The sequence below is a fragment of the Prionailurus bengalensis genome, chromosome C1, assembly GCF_016509475.1.
Source record: "Prionailurus bengalensis isolate Pbe53 chromosome C1, Fcat_Pben_1.1_paternal_pri, whole genome shotgun sequence".
NCBI lineage: Eukaryota > Metazoa > Chordata > Mammalia > Carnivora > Felidae > Prionailurus > Prionailurus bengalensis.
In genome coordinates this window covers 36707886-36730791 of record NC_057345.1, presented here as the reverse complement: position 1 = coordinate 36730791, position 22906 = coordinate 36707886, and the positions used below count along the sequence as shown (strand labels likewise).

Below are 22906 nucleotides of genomic sequence, written 5' to 3'. Positions count from 1 at the left end.
TTGACTGTGCATATGAATTTTCTGCACATCTTGTTAAAATGCAGATTGTAATTCTGTAGATCTGGGATGGGTCTGAGATTCTTCTTTTCTAACAAGCTCCCAGGCAATGGCCATGATGCTGTAGAACTGTAGAAGATAGTTCTATAGTGCTTGGATTATATTTTATAAGCAATGAGGAGCCATGAAAAACTTTTTTGTTGTTGTTTTGGCTTGATTTGGGTTTTTAATACAAATTATTTCAGCCCATGGTCACAGAAGGATTTACAATCCAAACCCTGCTTTATCTTTTCCCACCTCTATACCCACACCCCAAAGACAATGATGTTCAGCTTTTTTTTTCTGGTGTTTATACACATAACTCTACATATGCTTATACAGTACTACTATTTATTAATTTTAAGTATCATCTACTCACTTCCTATTATGATAAATATAGATTTATCTCACACTCTGTACTTCCCTTCTTCCACTGACCCTAAATATTACTATCACTATTTTTAGGTCATCTAATGGTTACCTTGTAACCTTAAGTAATGTGTTTTTCCTTGATATCTCTTGATCCACAGAAGAGTTTTAAATCAGAGGTTAAAAACCAGATTTACCTTTTTGAAAAACTGCTCTGTATTTTGCAAGGAGAAAGGATTGGAGGGGTACAAATCTGGAGTCAAGGAACCTCGTTGGAAGGGAAGAAACTGAAATGGACTGGACTAGGGAGGGGCAGGTTGTGAGATTGGAGAACAGTTAGACCACAATGGAGGACTCTTAAGGAGGTAAGACTGACAAGACTTGGTGACTGGTTACATTTATTTGTTTATAGTGGCATTCATGAGTATTTGCTCAGGAAACGAGTGATTTCAATAAATATTATGGAGCATCTACCATTTACTAGCCATTGCGCGTGGTGCAGAGAGTATGCTGGTGAGTAAAGACACCTCGGCTGGTTGTTGGAGATGAGGAGTCAAGGATGACTTCAGCTGTTCCTGCTGTCATTCACCAAGGAAGGGAACCCCAAAAGAGATCTAAGAGTGGGAAGAGATGATTACAGCAAGGGTCACATTGAGTTGGAGGGGCCTGTGAAGATGTCCAGCAGGCAATTAGATACAGGTCAGCCTGGAGCTCAGGAAATATTAGGACTGCAGATATGAGTGTAAGAATCTAGGTGGTTACAGAGGTCAAGAGAGTGGATATGATCTTCCATAGAAAGTGAGATTGAGGAGTGAAGATCAGGAAGGAGCCCCGAGGGACATCTTTTTCAAATGCTAATAAAATGTGTTGCATTTTTTTCTGTTCTCTAATACATACCTATTAGGAAAAATCACTTATTATCTTAGCTTCTAAGATAAGTACTGTTAACATTTGGTGGGGGGGGGGGGGATACCATCCCACCACGTAGGGAGCAGGTGGAATATGGAGAGCTCAAAAAAAAAAATCTAACTGGTCTGGCTTCCTCTGTTTCCTTTTAAAACAGCCTTCACAAAACAGTAAAGGTTCTCTTAAATGGGACTATATTGCTCCTCTGCTTACAACTTGCATAGCTACCCATTCACTTCAAATAAGCATCTCCATCACCTAGAAACTTGTTAGAAATGCAGTATTCTGCTCTACCCCAGACTATGAATCAAAAACTCTTAGAATGGGGCCCAGCAATTTGTGTTTTAAGGCACCCTCCAAGTGATTCTGATGCAAGGTAAAGTTTGAGAATTACTATGTTAAGCTAAGTGCTTTATATGTATTATCTCATTAAACCTTCACAACAACTCTGTATTTTTCTTGTCAGTATAGGGCAGGGGTTGTGAGTAAAATCCGGAGCTGGGATGCCTAGGTTTGAATTCTAGCTCTCCTAGCTTTGTGACATTGGGCCTCATTAGTAATAGCACCTAACTCACGGGGTTGTGGAATTCAATGAGTTGATGGAAGTAAAGTGCTTGAACAGTGACTGGCATAGAGTAAGCATCATATAGAGTAAGCATTTCACAGATGAGGGAACCTAGGCTGAGACGTGCAGTGACTTGCCCAAGGTCTCGGGTCGTGGTAGAAGCAGGTTTTTAATTCCCCTCAGCCTCCAAACGCATACCCTAGGCCTGCATACCCTAGACCTAGGTGCATGCAGCCTTGGCCAAGCAAGGGGAGCAGGTAGCTGTGTCCGAGGCCTGTAGGCCCTATGACCCTGGAATCCCGAGTGGTCTAGTCCAAATCTCTAGGACTCCGACTTGAATCCAGTTTGCCATCGGCGATGCTGGGGACCAAGACGTCGGGGGTGGGGGTGGGGGCCGGATCTGCTCTCCCCAGCAGCCACCCCGCCCGCTGGTTGCGAGCCGGGGGCTGCTGAGTATTCGCGGCACTCGAGGGCTGCTGACACTCGTCGCCGCCGCCCTAAGCGCCGCCCGCCGCCCTCTCACCCCGCGGCGGCGGCGGCGGAAGCGGGGAGGCGGGCCGGGCCGGGCCGGGGCGGGGCCGCGAACGGCATGGAGGAGGCGGAGGCCGCGGCGCGCCGGGCCGAGCAGTGCGGGCCCGAGAGGGGCCCGAGTGGGGCCCGGGCCCCCTGAGCCGTGAGTGCCTCTGGGCAAGAGTCCGGGAGGGGTGGCGCGGCCGGGGCAGGTTTCCCGAGTCCTCAGGCGGCCCCGAGCCATGGGAGGAGAAGAATGGGGCCAGATAGGAGAGGGCGAGGGCGCAAGGGGGTGGAGGATTGGGGGCTGGGGAAGGGGGTTGTCTCCGCCCTTTGCCCACAACAGGACTAGGAAGACCTGGAGCTTGGCCCTTTTAGGAGCTGATAAACCTCGAGAGCCGATTATTTGGCCCCTTCTCCGGCGCGGGGGGCGGGGGGGGGGGGGGGAAGGTCCCCGAGCATCTGTGTCAGTTACCCCAGCCCCAGGGGGAGTTTCCAGGTGATCTGACCCCTCTGAAGGTTTCCTCTCCAGAGAAGTTGAGCCACTTTTCTCAGGTCACACAGCGTGGATGTCTTCAGGGAAGCGTTGCTGGGAGGTCCTCCCTGGTCTCCCTAGAAGGTATCAGACTTTGGGAGGAACACCTTACTCCATGTGACCCTCTGGTCTCTCAGATTCCTGAAGGCATGGGTTGGCCAGGACAGTGGTGACTCCCCAATCCGGCATGGACGACTGGAAGCCCAGCTCCCTCATCAAGCCCTTTGGGGCTCGGAAGAAGCGGAGCTGGTATCTTACCTGGAAGTATAAACTGACCAACCAGCGGGCCCTGCGGAGATTCTGTCAGGTATAGAAATGTCCCAAACCTCTTAGGGGCTCCCTCCCAGCTTTACCCTAGCCTAAACTATTGGCACTGGGACTTACCTTGGCTACCCCCAACCCTGGAAAGGGGCGGCAGGTTTCTAGAGAGGAAACCTCTTTGTGTCACGTCGCTACAAGGTGGTGGTTTGGGCCCAGAGTTCTAGAATCAGAACCCAAGTACAACCTCCTAGGCTTCTGACAAAAACCTGAAGTCTAATCAGGAAGGCTTTGCCCAGGGGTACACACACCTGTCAGGCAGTCAGAGCTAAGACCCAGGTCTTCTGATCCCCAGCTTGGTTCTCTGGGACTGGCTCCATCTCTAGGAACTAATTGTGGAGGGGACCAAGGAAATCAGGGCCTCAAATGGAAGAATACAGGAGCTCTGGGTAGGAAGGGCCCTGATGAAGAGAGAAGGGTCAGGGGTGGTTCCCAGGAGGAGGTGGTTGTGAAACTGGACCCTGGCTGGGGGGAGTAGAACTGGGTGGACAGAGGGACGAGAGGCCCCAGGATCTCCCTGTGTCCTCACTGCAGCCAGGGCCCTCCTTTCAGGAAGACCCTCAATGATCTGGAGGGGGTGCCCCTCTTTAGTCATCCCTACTGCTCCTCTCAGACAGGGGCAGTGCTTTTCCTACTGGTGACCGTCATTGTCAACATCAAGTTGATCCTGGACACGCGTCGAGCAATCAGTGAGGCCAATGGAGACTCGGAGCCAGAACAAGACTATGGTGGGGCCAGGCTGAGGATGGGATTGGCTGTTGAGGTGGAGTGGTGGGGGGGGAGGGGTCCCCCGGGATCTCACAGCTGAAATGGTAGGCAGATCCCAAGGGATGAGATGCTGCTGGAAAGACCATCTCCCTGACCTTTGCACCTCTACAGATGAGGCCCTGGGCCGATTAGAGCCATCACGGCGCAGGGGCAGTGGTCCCCGACGGGTTCTGGATGTGGAGGTGTACTCAAGCCGCAGCAAAGTATATGTAGCTGTGGATGGCACTACGGTAAGTGGGCCAGTGTCGGGTGTACAGCCATTGTATTCTACTCAGGGTGTGGGTCCGTGGCTCTGGGATCCACTGCCTGAGTGGGTACTGCATCTCTGCCACTTTCAAACTATGTGGCTCTGGAGGCCTCAGTTCCTTATCTAAAGGCTGGGACTAATGATTTCTCCTTGTCAGGATTAAAAGAAAAGTATGTGAAATGTGTTGCGTGTAGTGGAATATTATGCAAAGTGATCGTTAGTATCAGTAGGTAGATAATTCATTGACTTATCCCATAACTGTTTTCTGGTCCCTTCTTTGACCTCAGCCTAGTTCCAGGCATTGGGGACCTAGAGGTAATCAGAGCTGGCCCCAGTTTGAGGGGCTTAATCTGATGGATTATAATATCTCCAGCACGAGGAAGAGACGTTAGGGCTCTAAGAGTCTGAAAGCCGTAGAGAGGAGGGTTCTAGAAAGATCTGATCTCTCTAATGGATAACTTAAGGAGGTTTTCTGGAAGAGGTGGCATTCAGGCTGGGTCAGAAAAGAACTGTTAACAGAGGCATAGGCAGGAGGAGAGGTTTCATGCAGCTGATTTTTTAAATTCCCATAAGACAGAGAGACCTTGAATGCCACCATGAAGAGTTGGATTTTGTCTCTGCCACCCTGTAGGTGCTGGAGGACGAGGCTCGGGAGCAAGGCCGGGGCATCCATGTCATCGTTCTCAACCAGGCCACGGTGAGGTTCTAGGGGTGGGGGACCTGGAGGGCTGAAGCTCAGCCCACCTTGCTGGTGACATTAACTCATGAGAGGTATGTCCCTGCCAGGGCCATGTGATGGCAAAGCGTGTGTTTGACACATACTCACCTCATGAGGATGAGGCCATGGTGCTGTTCCTCAACATGGTGGCACCTGGCCGAGTGCTCATCTGCACTGTCAAGGTCAGTGACTCTGCCCTGGTCCTTCTCCCAATGCCCCCAATTCCAACTTTGCTCATGGCCCTGGGTTCTATACCCCTCATAAAGCATAGTGGGAAGAACCTCTGGAGGAAGGTAATACAGGTTCCAATCTTAGCCTTGTCATTTTTATTTAGCAAATAGTTATTGAGCAACTACTGCATGCCAGGCACTGATCTGGGTGCTAGAGCTACAATCAGAAGCAACCTTTATGAAACTTACATTCTGCGGGGCAAGATCAACAACAAAAAAGCCAGATAAACGTGTGATGTCAGGAAATGATAACTTACTGAAGATAGTGAAGCAGGGAAGACAGAATAATGGGTGATGCATTTTAGAAAGGGAAGGTGTCTGTTAAGCAAGTGACGTGAACAGAAAGCTGGAGGAAGTAAGGAGAGGGCCAGGTGACTATCTGGAGGAAGAGTGTTCTAGAGAAGAAGATTGACGAGTGCAAAGGCCCTAAAGTGGGAAGGTGCTTAGCATGCTTGAGGAATTGCAGGGATGCCAGTGGAGCTGGAACAAACTAAGGGAGGGGAGGGAAGTGGTGGGAAAAAAGCGGAGAGATGCAGATTGTATGGGATCATGGTAAGGATTTACTAGCATGGCCGTCTTGGATAATTCTCAGAATCTCTCTAAACCTTCAGTTTTCTTAACTGTGAAAGGATAGTAACCTCAGAGGGTTGTTGGGATAATTTAACGAGCTAATTTAAATAAAAGGTTTTGCAAAAAAAAAAAAAAAAAAAAAAAAAGGTTTTGCGTGATGCTTGACACATAGCGAGTGCTCCATGAAGCCAGGTCACCCAGAACCATGGCAGGCAGGCTGACCACTTTCTCTGGTCTCCCAGGACGAGGGCTCCTTCCACCTCAAGGACACGGCCAAGGCTCTGCTGAGGAGCCTGGGCAGTCAGGCTGGCCCTGCCCTGGGCTGGAGGGACACTTGGGCCTTCGTGGGACGGAAAGGAGGTACCGGCACCATGGGCCATCCACCCTAAAGTATCAGGGGTCTGGAAGGAACAGAACACCAAGAGATGGGGTGGGGTTGGGGGCAAATAGGAGCCAGAAGTGGTGGGCTGGATGAAAGTGGGCAGAGAGTTGGGAAGAAGCTTTCAAACTGGAGCCTGGGCCCCCATTGCCCCTCATTCCTACCCCCTGCTAGGTCCTGTCCTTGGGGAGAAACATTCTAAGTCACCTGCCCTCTCCTCCTGGGGGGACCCAGTCCTGCTGAAGACAGATGTGCCGCTGAGCTCAGCTGAAGGTGGGGTCAGTGGGGTCTGGGCTCCAGGGCAGTGCCTGGGCTGGAGGTGGGGATTTGGGTCCTCTTAATGGAGCTTTATTCTCTTGACTGAGTGCCTGGGGTTTTGTAAACCACACTGGTCTTCTGCCCCTACATGCCTCATCCTGTTGACCCCATCCCTCCCTCAGAGGCCGAGTGCCACTGGGCAGACACAGAGCTGAACCGTCGCCGCCGGCGCTTCTGCAGCAAAGTTGAGGGCTATGGGAGTGTGTGCAGCTGCAAGGACCCCACACCCATCGAGTTCAGCCCTGACCCAGTGAGTGCAGCCTTAGACAGTGAGGCTTGGACTCCTTCTCAACTCGGCCAGAAGCCCTAGGAAAAAGCCAGGTTGGGCTTTCCCTACCTCAGCCTGAGAGGGAACCAGGACCCGAGGATCTGTGCTGAGCTCTGAAAGACGGGGGGGCATCCTGTTGGGGGGAAGAGTAGGCCATGTGAACAAAGGCCTGGAGTTGGATGTGGGTTGAGTGTATGGGAGGGCCGGGACAGGGAGACCCTCTGCCTTTTCCCTCTCTACTCTCGAGTCGCCTTCTCCCCAAAGAACTCTTCCCTAGGTGGGGATCCCAATGTGAAGAGGGAGTGAGGCAAGAACTAAAAGCTGTTTCTCCCTCAGCTCCCAGACAACAAGGTCCTTAATGTGCCTGTGGCTGTGATTGCAGGGAACCGGCCCAATTACTTGTACAGGTGAGCCTGGGAGTGGGCTGTATCCAGCACTGAACAGGAGGGTGCTTAGCAAGTGGGACCCTCAAGCTTATCTGCCTGCAGGAGGAACTCTTGAGGTGGGCAGAAAGGCAACAGATTCTAGGCCCATTCACCCATGTGGGTGAACAGGGGGATGTGGACCCATCGATAAGCACAAGGGAACCCAGAGTTGGGTGACAGAGACCTAACCCATCCCTGGGCTCCCCAGGATGCTGCGCTCTCTACTCTCAGCCCAGGGGGTGTCTCCCCAGATGATAACGGTTTTCATCGATGGCTACTATGAGGTGAGTGGGGTTTGGGGGCTATGGGAAGAGCAGAGCCCAGGGCCGTGGGTGCTGAGTAGCAATGATCACAAGAGACGGCCAAGGCAAGGGCTGTGAAATGTGAATGGTTTGGCATGGCGGAGCCTGCAAGGTGGGCAGGGGGAGGTGGCTCACATGGTGACCAGTGGCCATGCCTTCTAGGAGCCAATGGATGTGGTGGCCCTGTTTGGTCTGAGGGGCATCCAGCACACTCCTATCAGCATCAAGAATGCCCGTGTGTCTCAGGTACTGCCTAGGCAAGGATGGAAGGGGCAGACACCTGACCCTGCCATCCACCCCAAAGCTCATGTGCCCTCTTTCCGCTCCCCACCCAGCACTACAAAGCCAGCCTCACTGCCACTTTCAACCTGTTTCCGGTGAGTAGTAAGGACAAAGTCCTTGGACCTAGGGAGGAGAAACATGGGTATAAGGTCTGGTCTTATTATACAGCAAGCTCTTCTCCTCTCTGGACCTCAGCTTCCTGATCTGGAAAACAGGGGTAGTGCTGCTTGAGAAATAAGATGGGGGTGGAGGAGGCACAGGATGGGAAAGGCCCCCTTGGGGTCATGCTGTCCCCCTCCCCCTGCAGGAAGCCAGGTTTGCCGTGGTTCTGGAAGAGGACCTGGACATTGCTGTGGACTTTTTCAGGTGAGGGGAGTGCCCTTCCATAAGTACCTCTCCACTCAGCTCCTATAGGCTTCCTTGGGCCTCTTTGCTTAACTGGGTCTCCAGGAAAGAAGGCAGTGGGATGTCTGGGAGAGCTTTCTGAGGAAAATAAGCTTAAAAGTGGGGGGAAAGCCTGCAAAGGTAGGACAGCAGGTGTTGGGGTTGGAGTAGAGAGTAGAAGGATGGGTAGACACAGTGGGGATTTGGGGGAAGGGACAAGTAGGCATGACTCCTGAGTCCCATCTCTAGCTCCTCCAGCATCACTGTGTGACTGGGTTTGTCCTTGTCCTTCCCTGAACCCTTGGACCCTGCCTGTCTCAGTTTCCTGAGCCAGTCCATCCACCTACTAGAAGAGGACGACAGCCTGTACTGTATCTCTGCCTGGAACGACCAAGTAAGCCAAGTGGCCAGGGGTCAGCTGGGGTGTTGGTACAGCACAAGCACCAAGCTGATACCTCCCACCATGGCACCCCTGTCCCCAGGGATATGAACACACAGCTGAGGACCCAGCACTGCTGTACCGTGTGGAGACCATGCCTGGCCTGGGCTGGGTGCTCAGGAAGTCCCTGTATAAGGAGGAGCTTGAGCCCAAGTGGCCCACACCGGAAAAGGTGCCCTGGCAGGGTAGGGTGAGTGGGCTGGAGTCCCCTCCCAGCTCCAAACCTCTTAACCATCATAATCTTCCATGCCCCCAGCTCTGGGACTGGGACATGTGGATGCGGATGCCTGAACAACGCCGAGGCCGAGAGTGCATCATCCCTGATGTTTCCAGATCCTACCACTTCGGCATCGTTGGCCTCAACATGAATGGCTACTTCCATGTGAGTGGGAGGCAGGGATATTGTGGAGGTGGGCACAGAATAGTAGATAGAGCAAGAACATGGACTCTAGAGCAGTCCCAGCTCTTCCACTTAATAACTTTGGGGAAAATTCCTTATCTTCATTTGCCTCAGTTTCCTTATTTGTAAAATGAGGATAAAGATATTACCTATCACAAGGGTTCCAGGTTACGAGGCTTAAATGAGTTAATATATGTAAAATGCTTTGAACTGCAAGCATTATATAAGGGTTAGCTCGTATTTTTTTCATTATTACTATTTTTAGCACCCGACTGTGGGTGTGGGGAGGGGATTTCTGTCACCAGGCGCTTATGCAGCCCTGGAAGCTTTGCCCTCTCCTGTCCTTGCAAGTGGAGGGGCCCAAGCCTCAGCCCAAAGTGAACAGGGAGGTCCCTGGGCCTCCATGCTTTACATGGCTGTGTCCAAAGGGCCACTCCCCACATACAGCAAGAGTATGCATTGAGACAGGCCAGCCCAAAGGAACATATGGGCAGCTTAGAACCTCCTAGATTCCAGAAGGACCCTGAAAGATCGGCTTATACAAGACCCTACTCATCTCCCAGAGAGGGGCAGGCATTGACATTTTCAGTACCTTGGTCTTAGCACTTTCCTCCGTCTCAGCTCAGCCTGGCCTTTTGCCCTCTGGTCCCCACAGGGCCTGTTTCTGGCTTCTGTGGCTCTACAACAGCAGACCCGGGGAGAACCACTGGGAATAGGGACTAACCCAGGGGTCAGGAGCATGAGCTGCTGGTGTGGGCATGAGGTCTCTAGCAATGAGGGAGCTGAAATTAAAGCTAGTAAGAGCAGGAGCGCCTGGGTGGCTCCATCAGTTAAGCATCTGATTCTTGATTTTGGCTCAAGTCATGATCTCACAGTTTCTTGAGTTTGAGGCCTGCATAGGGCTCTGCACTCACAGTGCAGAGCCTGCTTGAGATTCTCCCTCTCTCTCTGCCCCTCCCCTGTTCACAGTCTTTCTCTCTCTCAAAATAAATAAATAAACTTAAAAAAAAAAAAAAAAAGGCTATGAGAGCCGGCCAAAGATGCTACAAAGAGGAGGATAGGGAAGATGGAGGGAAATTAGGGGGACCTCTCTGGGTCCAGGACTTCATCTGTGGGCCTTATGGCTATGTGGTGGGTCAATGGGCGGGTGTGGGCCTGAGAGTGTAATGCCCTAATGTTCACCCTCACACCCACTTCAGGAGGCCTACTTCAAGAAGCACAAGTTCAACACGGTTCCAGGTGTCCAGCTCAGGAACGTGGACAGGTCAGGGATGGGGACAGAGCAGAGGGGAGGATATCTAGGAGCCTTGATGACCAATCTTCAATATTCCCCTCCAACCCTGGGGCCTGCTGTTTACCCCAGCCTTGCTGCCACCCAATTCTCATGTAATCCCTTGCCTTGCCCCTGGAACCTGAGGGGTTACCCCTTCCCCTGACCCATTTTTCCTTCTCCTTCAGTCTGAAGAAGGAAGCTTATGAAGCAGAAATTCACAGGCTGCTCAGGTATGGCCTATGGCAGTAGGGATATATGGCAGGGAGTGAGGAGGCAAATACTGGGGGTCTTGGCCCCATTATATTTGGGGCACGCTGCAAAATGAAAAGCAGGACACCTTGTTGAAAAATTAAGAATTTCAAGACAGCAATAGCAGAGCTTTAAACTAAGCACAGGGCCTTGTAAAACACACCCATGAAGCAGGCTCTGTCTTGGCCTTTCTCCCCTACCCTCTGCTGCAGCGAAGCTGAGGTTCTGGACCACAGCAAGAACCCTTGTGAAGACTCTTTCCTGCCAGACACAGAGGGCCACACCTATGTGGCCTTCATCCGAATGGAGAAAGATGATGACTTTATCACCTGGACCCAGCTTGCCAAGGTGCCCCACTAACATACCCACCCCAGGCTTACTCCTCCCCACCAGATACAGGGAGCCTTTGTTCTGGAATCTTCTACCTCAGAACCTTTTCTTCATCCTCTGGGAACCCCTCTTTCAAACCCTTTGTCCAATTCCATATTCTAGAAGATGCTACGTCTTACAAATTGAGACTGTTGAGGGGCTGGAGGCTGAGCCAAGGGTCCTCAGTGGCCCCTCCCCACAGCTCTCTGACCCTTGCCTCTCACTCTGTCCCACTCCTACCAGTGCCTCCATATCTGGGACCTGGATGTGCGTGGCAACCACCGGGGCCTGTGGAGATTGTTTCGGAAGAAGAATCACTTCCTGGTGGTGGGCGTCCCAGCCTCCCCCTACTCGTGAGTGACTCTTTTCTGACCTGGGACGTGAGAGTCTAGTGGGATTAGCGGGCATAGCTAATTACCTTTTCCCTATACATTTTCAAATTATCTTTCCAGGGTGAAGAAGCCACCATCCATCATCCCAATTTTCCTGGAGCCACCCCCAAAGGAAGAGGGAGCCCCAGGAGCTGCAGAACAGACATGAGACCTCTTCCAGGACCCTGCAGGGCTGGGTACTGTGTACCCCCAGGCAGGCTAGCCCTTCACCCCATCCTGTAGGATTTTGTAGACACTGGCAGGGGTTGGGGCTGGTTTGTTTTTAACATGAGACTTAATTACTAACTCAAGGGGAGGCTTCCCCTGCTCCAACGCCCCTGTTCTTGAGTTGGAGGTCTATTTATTTACTTCCTTGTGGGAAGGGGCAGGATAGTACCTGGGAATCATCGGGGTCCCTGGGCAGCTGATCCTGCCCTTTGCACACTCCCTCCTCCCAAGCCTGGCTCAGAATCTAACCTATTTATTGACTGTCCTGAGGACCTTGGGAAAAGGCTGAAGCCTGGAGGGCCTTGATTCCTTTCTTGGCTGGGTGCTGCCCTGAGGGTGGGGCTGGCTCTTACTCAGGAAACTGCTGTGCCCAACCCATGGACAGGCCCCCTGGGGCCCACCTGCTGATGCAGACTCACTCAGAGACCCTCAGACACTGAACCAGGCCTCTTCTCAGCCTCCTCTTTGTCCAGGTTTCCGAAGCTGGATAAGGTGGTCATTGATTAAAAAAGGAGAAAACCTCTGGGGATGTGTTTTATGATGGTGTGACTGTGTGGGGGCGGGGGGGGGGGCAGGGAGGGGGAAGAGAGAGAGACAGAGAGAGATGGGTAGGAGAGAGAATGGTCATGATGGATAATGAGTTTTCCTTACTGTCCTCCACAGAGTTTAGCTTCCATTTGGCACCATTTGGCCACCAGGGGATGCCCCAGTCTCAAACACCAAGGTTTTTTCCCTAAGCTCCACCTTAAGACAGCTGAGCCTGACCTTAGCCTCACTGTACTTGGGGCTGAGCTTACAGAAGCCACCCCAAGCCTCTTCCCATCAGGCAGTTAACCTGCCTAGCTGGTCTGTTTAGGTACCTGTCTCCAGAGATGAAGCAACAGAGCAAAAGGGATACTTGGCGTTAGGGGAGGTGATGGGAGAGCAGGTGAGTCTAGGGGGGTTGGAAAGGAAGTGAGTGAAACAGAACTGGGGTGGCATCATTCAGGAGGCTATGACTGGGCTGAAGATGGAGTTGTAGGAACAAGGATCTGTGGTCCTTAGGGTACTTTTTTTTTTAATGTTTATTATTTAAATTTTTTTTTATGTTTTATTTATTTTTGAGAGAGAGAGAGATCGCATGAGCAGGGGAGGGGCAGAGGGAGAGGGAGACATAGAATCTGAAACAGGCTCCAGGCACTGAGCTGTCAGCACAGAGCCCGACACGGGGCTCGAACCCACGAACCGCAAGATCATGACCTGAGCTGAAATCGGACATTTAACTAACTGAGCCACCCAGGCACCCTTTAATGTTTGTTTATTTTTGAGAGAGAGTGAGAGCAAGCAAGTGGGAGAGGGGAAGAGAGAGAGGGAGACAGAGTATCATAAGCAGGCTCTGCATTGATAGCAGAGTGCCTGATGTAAGGCTCAAATTCATGAACTGCAAGATCATGACCTGAGCCAAAGTCAGACACTTAACAAACTGAGCCACCCAGGTGCCCCCCTTTGGGTACTTTGTAAGCAGATTCCATATCTATAAATTTTTCTGGAGAAAAGCTATCAATTTCTTCTTAAAAAAATTTTTTTTAATGTTTATTTTTGGGAGAGAGAGAGAGAGAACATAAGTGGGGGAGAGACAGAGAGAGAGGGAGACACAGAATCTGAAGCAGGCTCCAGGCTCTGAGCTGTCAGCACAGAGCCCAATGTGGGGCTCGAATTCATGAATCATGAAATTATGACCTGAGCTGAAGTCAGATGCTAAACCAACTGAGCCACCCAGGCACCCCCGTTTCTTCTTATTTTTTTAATGTTTATCTTTGAGAAAGCATGAGCAAGGGAGAGGTAGAGAGAGGGGAATAAAAGAACTGAAGCAGCTCTGAGCTGACAGCAGCAAACCTGATGTGGGGCTCAAACTTACAAACTGTGAGATCATAATCTGAGCCGAAGTCGGATGTTCAACCAACTGAGCCACCCAGATAGCCTGAAAAGCCATCATTTTCATCAGATTCTCACCTAGCCAGTGATCCAAAGAAGTTAGAAAGATCTAACTTAGTCATAGAAGCACCAGGAAATGGATAGGACTGTCTAGAAGGAGTGGATAAGAAAGTCTAAGGCAGGTGGCAGGACATTTAAGGGATCTAGTGTAGACCACACCTCTTGAGATGGGTCAGCCTGCAGAGTCTGTTCAAGGTAAGTCTGGTGAGTGCCTTATGTAGAGCCTTGGCCAGGGAGGCAGGAACTGACTAGAACTCCCGCCCTTTTATCAGCTCTACCCCTCCCTCCACCATGGCACAGGTGCTCCGACATTTCTCGCCACCCTGACGCCTTCAGTGTTTGCTGGAGCTACAGATAGTGCTTGAGGTGCCACAACAGTCAAGTTGAGGAGCAGTTAGCTCACGAGGTGGTGGAGGCCCGCCCTGGGCAAACAAATCCCCTGCAGCCTCCATGTAGGTACCTGGGGAAGGGTGGTGTGTGAGAGATGGTAAGGTTGTGAAGGTGGGGAGAGGGACTAGTTGCTCTCCCTGCCCAGCCCCCCAGCAGGCTCCTGATCTGGACCTGGGACTAGCTCTCAGGCACTGTGTGGTTCTCTCCAGGTTGCTGTTCCTTCGCGGGCTCAGCAAGGGGTAATAGTTCTGGACTGCCCTAGGAAAACCAGGTGGGGAGTAAGGAGGACTGGTTTGCTAGTCTGGGTTTTGCTGGCTGTAGCCTTCCTCCTTAGTGTTGTCCGTCCTGGTTCAGCAGCAATCAGATCTATGTCTGGGATATTCTGGCCTTCAGGTAAATTGGACTGCACATCAGCCAGGACCCCACCAGACTCTGGAGTCAGACAGTCTGGGCCCAAGTCAAGGCTCAGCCCTTCAGGGAAGGTTGTGGACGTGGAACAAGTCACTTGGCCTTTCTAGGCACAGTTTTCTAGAGCTTGGGGGTGGTTAAGATTAAGAGATCAGATCTGTAGAGTCCCAGAGGCAAGCCAAGACCAAAATAAACAAAGTTCTTTCTAAAATCCCCAAGGCAAGGACAGGTATGGGCTTTGCCTGAGTGAGAAGGGTAGGCAGCTTGGATCCTCTGATGGGGGCTTCTGGAGGGATTCCAGAGCCTAAGAAGTGACCCTCCCATTGCCTTGGCAGTATTTCTTGTCTCTCCACCCCCACCTGGGCACAGGCTTGTTATTTTCATAGCTTTCCAGTCCACTGCCCCCACCCAGGAGGGGGTAGTTTCAGGTCAAAGTCCTCCCACATTATGGGAAGGCAGACTGGCCCAGCCCCCAGTTCCTCCCCGAGTGCCCTCTTGGTCATCCCTGTTAGGCTCCCTCCCAGGCCTGGAATCCAAATGAAGGGGGAAAATAGGCATCTACCTCCACCCTTGTGACCTTTCCAGGGGCCTTCTGAGTCACCAGCCCCATAGGAATCTGAGCTAAGTGAGGCAAGATGGGCCTGCCTCTCCAAGGATACGCGAAAAGAGTTCCAAACGGAGACATTTTAATTGGGTTATGAGTTCTGAAGAGCCTTCTACACATCCGCCTGGTGACTGCTGATTTTGCATGTGTTCATGTTTTAGGGTGCCTTTCTCTCATCCCGCAGCGGGGCTGCTGGGATCACTGAGAGCCCCATTGGCTTGAAAGGGTGTCAAGGGTTTAAGGGACAGACTGGAAATATGGGCAGGAGAACTGACTGCCTTAGAGGTTCTGACCCCAACCCCACCATTGGAAGGAAAACTCAGGCACAGTCGGAAGGGGGTGGTCCCCTATTTGGCCCCAAGTCCAGAGCAGCAAGGCTGGGCCCACTCTGGCCCAAATGAAACTGTTAGATCCTGTCCTCAGCCCAAACACTGCCGCTTGACAGTGCCAGGATGCCTCTTCCCAGTTCTTATGTGGCAGCAGCAGTGGCGGAGGCAGAAGCAGACTTACTTCAAATTGCAGTACAGATACATGGACACGATCATGGCTGCCAGCTGGTGGGAAAGGAATAGGTAGAGATAAGGGATATGATCAGGGTCCTTACGCTTCAGTCCCCTGCCTCCCAGACACTCTACATGAAGCTCTGTTAGAAGTCTGTCTCCTTCTGCAAGGCCTCCAAGATGGGTCAAGCACCCTGATCCAGTGGGGATATCCTGCCCCAACCTCCTCATGCCCCTTACCTCCAAACCCCCAATTCCAGCTGCCACAGCACCCACAGTGACTGCGTTGGTTCGGATGTCATACAGAAGCTGACTGAAGCAGCCCTTGGAGGAGGGAAGAGAGGGGCTGTAGTCAGCAGCTGCACCCCTCCCTCATTCAGCACTTTGAGGACATTAAAGCAGCCCCCAACCTTCCATACCACACCTGTACAATGTTGTCATCAGCCTTCTCCTTGGTGCAGGGTTCTGTGGCTGTGCCATTGCCATCATCAAGGCAACAGTATGGGGGAAAGGTATGGTTCTTCATGAAGTAGGGAGAGCCCTCAAAATCCGTGTAGTTGTTAAAGCCACAGCACTTGAGCTGGAAATGAGGAGGGAAGGGTGGTCAGTGGGGCCTCGTTTTTTCTCCCCACTCCAAAATCTCCCCCAGCCCACCTTACCCCTTCCATGGTGGTGTTCCACACTTGGGTGAAGTCCTTCTGAGAACCATAGTCTTTCTTGATGGTAGGCACTACCAGCAACGTCAGGAAGTGCTCAGCCTGGATGGGGCAGGTCAATGCTTAGGGCCTGGTAGGGAAGGCGGCCATTCACAGGCCACAGCCCACTTGCAGGGTTTTTCCCGATCTTTCCCCCTTGCCCCATCCCCACTCCTCACCATGGTGGTATACACCAAGGCAACTACAGCAGCTGCAACCTCAGCGATGAAGATGATGAGGAGGATCAAGAAGAACTGAATGGGGAACAGAGGTCTGAATTTTAGAGACAGTCCCTCCTGCCTCACTTATTGTAACCCACCACCCATTAAAACAAGGCAGTTGCCCCCTCTGCTGAGGCCTCTGGAGTCCAGAGCACGGTTTGGGGATCCCCAGAGCCTGGTGTCAAGGGTGAGGGGGCCCCGGGTCTCGGTTATGGGCCTATGGAGCTGGGTTTGACACACCATCATGAGGGCACACTTGTTCTCAGTCTGAGCACCGTAGCAGCCCAGGAAACCAAGAGCAAAGAGCACAGCACCAGCTGCGATGAGGAAGTAGCCCACGTTGACAAACTGCATGGCACTGGATGACAGCGGCCCGAAGATCTTCAGGAATGATGACCCATCGACGGACACCCAGATGCCCACTGCCAACAGGGCAACGCCACACAGCTGGGGACAGAGAGGCAGACCATAAAACAGTGAGGGCAAGCAGCTCCTTACCATGCAGTTGAGTCAGGAAGATGGGAAATGAGAAAGTTTCTCCCTTTATTGGCTAAGGAGTCTTAAAAACTCATCCTGCACGGAGGAAAATATTCTGTAGAGCCAGAAAAATGGGAGCTGGGCCACCCATAGCCAGCACCTATGCAGATATAAATGGGATCAGGGGTTCCAGAAATATCTACAGGATGGGAGAAGGGCAAGACTTTTCCTCACTGCTGTCAGGGTCAAGCCACATAGCTAGGAGTGAAAACAAGCAGGTGAGGGCAGCAGGGTACCCCACCCCCACCCCATTTCCTTGCAGAGTGAACCGCCTCTGTCTTCTGATAGGTGAAACAGTGGGGTTGTAGCTTGAGCAGGCTCAACAGTCACCATGGCAACAGAGGTGGGGCTGAGGTTTACACCTGCTTCCAACCTTGGAGAGGGACTCGGGGAGAAGGGACACCTACCTTGAGGCTCCATTTGGCCCCTCTCCAGGATCAAACTCCAGGCCTGCCCTTCATCTAACCTAGACCTCTCTTTGCCTCACAGGAAAACTGAGGCACCAGAGGGGGAGTACAGCCAGGGTTTCTTTTAGAGGCTCTCTCTTGCTCAACCCCAAACCTCAGGGGATTCTGAGGCCCAGACTGGGCAGGAGGTACACTGTCCAGATGTCACACCTCTTAGAGCAAAGCCATCCTGATCCAGAGTATCAGCAGATGAATCAGCCTGACATCACCTTGGTGCCCAGCTATAGAAACTGAGGCTAGAACCAGGTGGCAGATTGTGGCTGGATCCCAGGCATGTTTGCCCAAGGACAGAGAGCTGGGCTCCCAGCCTATAAGGGTCAAATTTCAAGGAGGTTGAGACCTGCCCTGCCCTGCCCTGCCCAGCCTGGCAAAGCCTGACCAACAGAGGCCAGAAACCAAACCGGATTTGCCTTTAACCCCCTCGGACCGGAGCCCCTACTATCTCCATATTGCTGGGATCCCTTTGCCTTCTCCAGATATATGGATAAAGGCTAGTGCCCTGAAGCTAAAAGAAGCCCAAGGCATGGACCATATTGGAGTCAGGTTATTCACCTCTAGCCCAATTTCTCCAAAAATCCATCTACACTTCCTGTCTCTACTTCCTCACTTTTCACTGACTCTAAGCCACTCTAGTGTGGCTCCAAGGTCTGTGGTGCCATGCTGTGCTAAATCTGGTGGACACTTCATGTGCCATGCCCTTCTGATCTCTCTGAGATTGTGCTCTCCTTGATTTCTTTCCACTGCTCTTTCTCTATCTGCTTCCTGGTGGCCGTTTCTCCACATAATCCTTGTAAGTTGGGTTTCTCAGAGGTCACTCTGCCTGAGTGCTGTTACCCACTCAGTGGCTTCACTGACTATTTGTGGTCACATGACTTCCAAATATCCATGTCCAGCTCCAACCAGAGCTGCAGCCCCATTGGGTATGCAGCTGCCTGTGGGACATCCCCCAGGTTGCTCATACCAGAGCCACAGACATTACCTCCAAAACCTCTGTCTGCCTTGCCCCCCTTCTGCCCCTTGGCCACCATCTGAGGCCTTTGTCTTTGTCCATTTCTCCCCATCTCCACCACCATCTCCAGGGTTCATGCCTCATTACTCAGCTTCCTCAAACATGCCCTATACAATCTGTTCCTGGTTTTCTGAACAATATCCGATTTCATTGCCTCTGGGTCTTTTTGCATGCTTTACAACCTCCTCACCCAGTGCAAATTCCCAGCCTCACCTATTTCCTCCAGATAGTCTTCTCTGACCAGGGTTCAGGCCCCTCCTGTGGGCTCCCATAGTCCCTCTGCTAAGGCCAGACACAGTACGTTGCCACCGTCTGCCTATCTGCTTTGCTGGATCTGAGATCCTCAAGGGCAGAGAAAGGGCTTGCTCACCTTTCACCCCACCACTTAGCACAGTCTTAGCACATAAATGTTTGTTGAATGAATAAAGACTGCTTGAGGTTTGTTGAATGAATAAAGACTGCTTGAGGCTGACTCTCTGCTCTGAGGTCTTCAGGCATTTCTCCTTTCAGCTGCTTGTCCTACAGAGGCCACTGAATTTCCTTGATCACTAGGTAAGCTTGGGCAAACCTCTTCCTCTCACTGGGCCCCCAGTCCCTATAAAAGGGGACAATCGCTCCTGTTAGCCTACACTGCCCTGTGCTAAATCTGGGCTGAACCTTCCTAGAAGGGAGGACCTTCTCCTACGCTTCTCCTCCCCAACTTGTGTAGCAGCCAGGCTGCTCCTGAGACCAGGACTCAGCATTTGGGGAGAATTCTGCACCCTATCATAATGGGAAATTTGTACCACAGAGTCTGGACACAGCAGTGTCCTATTTCCCAGCTTGGGCTCTGCTTAGGTTGTGACCCACTCTTATAGGAAGCCCCAAAGAGCCCACAACCCCCATACTTACAAAGATGAGGAAATTGAAGAGGGTCATCATGGTTTTAATGAAGCTGAAGCACTGCATGGTGGCTCCTGAGAGGCAGACAAGTGTGAGTTAGGAATTAGTGCCACGTGCCTCCACTGGCCCCTGGACTGGCTCTGCCATTTGGACCCTGACATAGAAGACTCCAGCATCCAGGACCCATAAATCACCAAAATTCCCCTGAATCTAGACTCTGACACCTCAGGACTTTTCCCAAATCCTCCTGACACCCCTACCTCTTTGTACTGCCCCAGACCTCTACCAGCACCTGACATTCTGAGATACTAACACCCCAGGTTTCCCCGCTGGCACCCCAAACCTAGCCCCCACACTACAGATTACTTCATGCCCTTCCTTGGCACCACTATGTCCTGGACCTCTCTCCCAACCCAGCCCTAGACTCTTTCCAGACCCTCCCCATTGGCCTCCCAGCTTCCCAAACCTGTTTACAGGTTGATTTCACTTTATAGGATAATCCCTATCCTATACCATCACCTGTTCAGGGCTCTTGGTAGCAAGTTCTGAAAGAAGAATCTGCTGAGGCTCCAGAGGGGACAGGCAACTCCAGGGAATTGCCACTTGAGTGGGCAGGCAGTGAGACGGGGCTGGCTCTCACACACCACTGCTCACCTGTAGGCGGGGCAGGGCTTTTCAAGGCCTCCTCCTCTGCTTGCCTTCCCGTCTGCCCCACCCAGCAGTCACTCAGCCTCCTCTTGCCCTGCTGCCCCCTGCTGCCTGGAGATCTGTCCCCACAGCCACTGGAGCAGCGGGCCTCGTCGGCCTGGCAACACCAACCGCAGCAACACCTTTCCTGATCTGAAGAAGGAAGAGAAATCTGAGGGTAAACAAGCAGCTCACAGAATTTCTGGGTGCCCTCCACCACCACCGGGCACATATGCTTTATACACCCTGTGTGCTCACAGGCACGCATACCTCTGCCCAAGCTGCCATTTGTATACACACACAGAGATATGTACATAAACACCTACTAGCTCTCGTGAGCGTGCACACAAACACATGCATACACACATACTCTGACCTATGTGTGGACGGATCCCCAGCAACTAAGAAACAACAAAGCAACATCTGAGGTACATTCTTAAAGTCTCTCTGTGTCTCTGTGTTTCTTTGTCTCTGTTTCTCACACACACACACTCAAGCACATCTACACTTTCAAGGAAATGGCCAAGGTTTAGTAGCTTCTGCCCCCTCTTCTGAGCAGCAAATGACTCCTAGTCCTTTTCCCTCTGCAAAATCTCAATTTCCCCATCTTTCTGCTCCCTTCTTTCCTCCTTACTCGGCTCCCTTCCCATCCTTTCTCTTGCTCCTCCCCCCCCCCCCCCCCCCCCCCCCCGCCGCAGCGATCCAGTATTCTAAGCAATCTGTGTTAAGCACCTCTTTCCTTTCTGCCAGCAGGTGGCACCGTGGTCCCACAAAAACATCACCCCAATTTGAAGGCTCAGCAATCCCGTTCTACAAAAATCCCTCAGGGTTTAATTTGAACTCCTGCCTGCCTCTTTCCGCTGCTGGTCCTACTTTCCACTCTAATGCTGCCTGCCGCCCGACCTTGAGGTGCTGGGGAAGTTCTGGCCTTGGAATCACTCAGACCAGGTACTCCAATGCTGGTTCTACTGCTTCTTAGCTGTGCAACCCCAGGGGCATTTCTTAGACTCGTTTCTTTTTCTTTTTCTTTTTAAAATTTATTTTGAGAGAGAGAGAGGGAGAAGGAAAGCATGGGAGAGGAGCAAAGAGAGAATCACAGGTAGGTTCCATGCTATCAGCACAGAGCCAGACATGGGGCTTAATACTGTGAGACCATGATCTGAGCCAAAATCAAGAGATAGACACTTGATCTACTGAGCCACCCAGGCACCCCTTCTTAGACTCAGTTTCAAGCCTCTGTGTCCTGGTCTGTATAACAGAATAGTTATATAGAGTTTTAAAATAAGATTTTCTCACCACTCTGGGACAAATGAGAATGACCACAGAGTGGGAGGTCAGAGTGGGAAGAGTCATCACCAGAGGGGGTATGAGTTGGATGAAGTGGACTTTTAAAATTTTTTAAAAATTTGAATATAGTTGACACTTTGTTTTGTTTTTTTTATAATGGGAGGAAGCAGTGAAGAAACAGGGGAGAGAGGAGGGCTGATGACACTAATAGTTGTGTAGATCGTGTTTTAAATGCATTACATATATAGTTTTTTTCCCCTCTTCACAACCATTCTATGAGATAGATTCTCTTTTATCCCCTTTTTAAATACGGGGAAACAGAGGCACAGAAGGTTAGGCACTTGCCGTGATCACACAGCTCATAAGTGGCAGAGCCAGGATTCAACCCTAGTCAGCCTGGTGCCAGAGTCTGTATCTTAACCACCAAGCAGACTGTCTATATTGATAGAATCTCTGAGAAGGCAGGAAGAGCTGACGTCCAGAAAGAGCAGAGGAAGAGGCCTTGGTCTGGGACTTGAGGAAGAAGGCCAAGGGCAAAGTGGGTTTATGGGTGTAGTGGCTAGAAGTTGATGGGAGAAAGGTCCATTTTCTAAGACTGAGGATAGCGAGAGAAGAGGCTAGAGGGGGAGTAGGTAGGTGTGAGGCTGTATAGGGTGGTGCTGAGGACCCTAAAATCTGTTGGCAGGCTCCTGCAGGAACAGAGAAAAGGCAGAGGCTGGGAAGGAGGACTAGAGGTGAAATAGGAGGGAAAGAGAGTGTGGAGGGAGAAAGGACAAGTCCATAGTCCCACAACAACTCAGTGCAAGGCCTGGCAGAGCCATTGACAACACTGTCACCTACAAGAAAGGAAATAAACCCCGGGTTGACGCAACTTACATCCCCTGGGGACCTAGCTGTTCCTCCACCTGCACTGATTATCCACATGGCTTTCTCTTCTCACTCAAGAAGAATCGAGCCATGTCACCTCCATCTACATCCCCAGAGCCCAGCACATATGAAGTTGTTAGTGAACATATGTTTAAATGAATAAATGAGTGCAGAACAGCAAGAGTTAACTGTCTGGGCTTTGGGCCCTAGAGCCATCATGGATTTGAACCCCTCCCTGTCTCTAATTGTGTGACCTCACCTAACTGAGCCTCAGTTTCCTTATACAGTCGATCCTCATTATTCATGGCTTCCATATCTGTGAATTTGCCTACTCACTAAAATTCATCTGTAACCCCAAACCAATACTCGTGTCACTTTGGTGGTCATTCATGGACATTTGTAAAAATTTTGAGCTGCCTCATTCTCTTGTTCTCAGCTGAGGTTGAACAAGAGGATACTCTACCTTCTTGTTTCACCTCTTATAATATAAACACATGTTCTTCTTGTGGGCTATTTAATGTCACATTTTATGCATTTCTGTGCTTTTTGTTGACGATTTTGCCATTTATCAAATAATGCTGACGTGTTGTCTAGTGTTGCTAAGCACAAGAAGCCTGTGATGTGCCTTACAGAGGACATATGATATGTCATCCAGGTACAAGTTATAGTGGTGTTGGCTATGAGTTCAATGTTAATGACTCAACAGTATATTTTAAATTAGGAACCTTTTTTTTTTTTTTAAGTTTATTTATTTATTTATTAAAAAAAATTTTTTTTTCAACGTTTATTTATTTTTGGGACAGAGAGAGACAGAGCATGAACAGGGGTGGGGCAGAGAGAGAGGGAGACACAGAATCGGAAACAGGCTCCAGGCTCTGAGCCATCAGCCCAGAGCCTGACGCGGGGCTCGAACTCACGG

The 22906-nt window shown here is 51.1% G+C and overlaps 2 protein-coding genes and 1 long non-coding RNA gene across 5 annotated transcripts; 1 reads left to right on the top strand and 2 right to left on the bottom strand.

Annotated features, from left to right (window-relative positions):
• Nucleotides 1-786: 786 nt before the first annotated feature.
• Nucleotides 787-3387, bottom strand: LOC122480444. Its single transcript, XR_006296573.1, has 3 exons — nucleotides 3306-3387; nucleotides 2862-2998; nucleotides 787-1019 (listed from the first exon to the last, which is right to left on the bottom strand). It is a non-coding gene; the product is annotated as an uncharacterized LOC122480444 (long non-coding RNA).
• On the top strand, nucleotides 2439-11982 carry POMGNT1 (protein O-linked mannose N-acetylglucosaminyltransferase 1 (beta 1,2-)). 3 transcript variants are annotated; one of them, XM_043574860.1, is made up of 22 exons: nucleotides 2439-2549; nucleotides 3059-3228; nucleotides 3853-3928; nucleotides 4119-4237; nucleotides 4886-4951; nucleotides 5041-5154; nucleotides 6015-6132; nucleotides 6326-6424; nucleotides 6592-6719; nucleotides 7074-7144; nucleotides 7371-7446; nucleotides 7627-7710; nucleotides 7800-7841; nucleotides 8054-8112; nucleotides 8452-8524; nucleotides 8613-8741; nucleotides 8826-8951; nucleotides 10169-10233; nucleotides 10428-10472; nucleotides 10704-10839; nucleotides 11104-11213; nucleotides 11313-11982. In XM_043574860.1, exons 2-22 carry the CDS (start codon nucleotides 3109-3111, stop codon nucleotides 11398-11400), a joined length of 1944 nt encoding a protein of 647 aa, XP_043430795.1. In that variant the 5' UTR covers nucleotides 2439-2549; nucleotides 3059-3108; the 3' UTR covers nucleotides 11401-11982. The 3 variants fall into 3 exon arrangements, with proteins under 3 accessions (XP_043430795.1, XP_043430793.1, XP_043430796.1); XM_043574858.1 differs by having other exon boundaries at nucleotides 3853-3967; XM_043574861.1 differs by lacking the exons at nucleotides 2439-2549; nucleotides 3059-3228 and adding an exon at nucleotides 3588-3628 and having other exon boundaries at nucleotides 3853-3967.
• A 2918-nt stretch (nucleotides 11983-14900) lies between these two features.
• On the bottom strand, nucleotides 14901-19790 carry TSPAN1 (tetraspanin 1). The gene is made up of 8 exons (XM_043574857.1): nucleotides 19666-19790; nucleotides 19156-19220; nucleotides 16492-16698; nucleotides 16210-16284; nucleotides 15995-16093; nucleotides 15760-15915; nucleotides 15576-15659; nucleotides 14901-15389 (listed from the first exon to the last, which is right to left on the bottom strand). Exons 2-8 carry the CDS (start codon nucleotides 19210-19212, stop codon nucleotides 15342-15344), a joined length of 726 nt encoding a protein of 241 aa, XP_043430792.1. The 5' UTR covers nucleotides 19213-19220; nucleotides 19666-19790; the 3' UTR covers nucleotides 14901-15341.
• Nucleotides 19791-22906: the final 3116 nt, after the last annotated feature.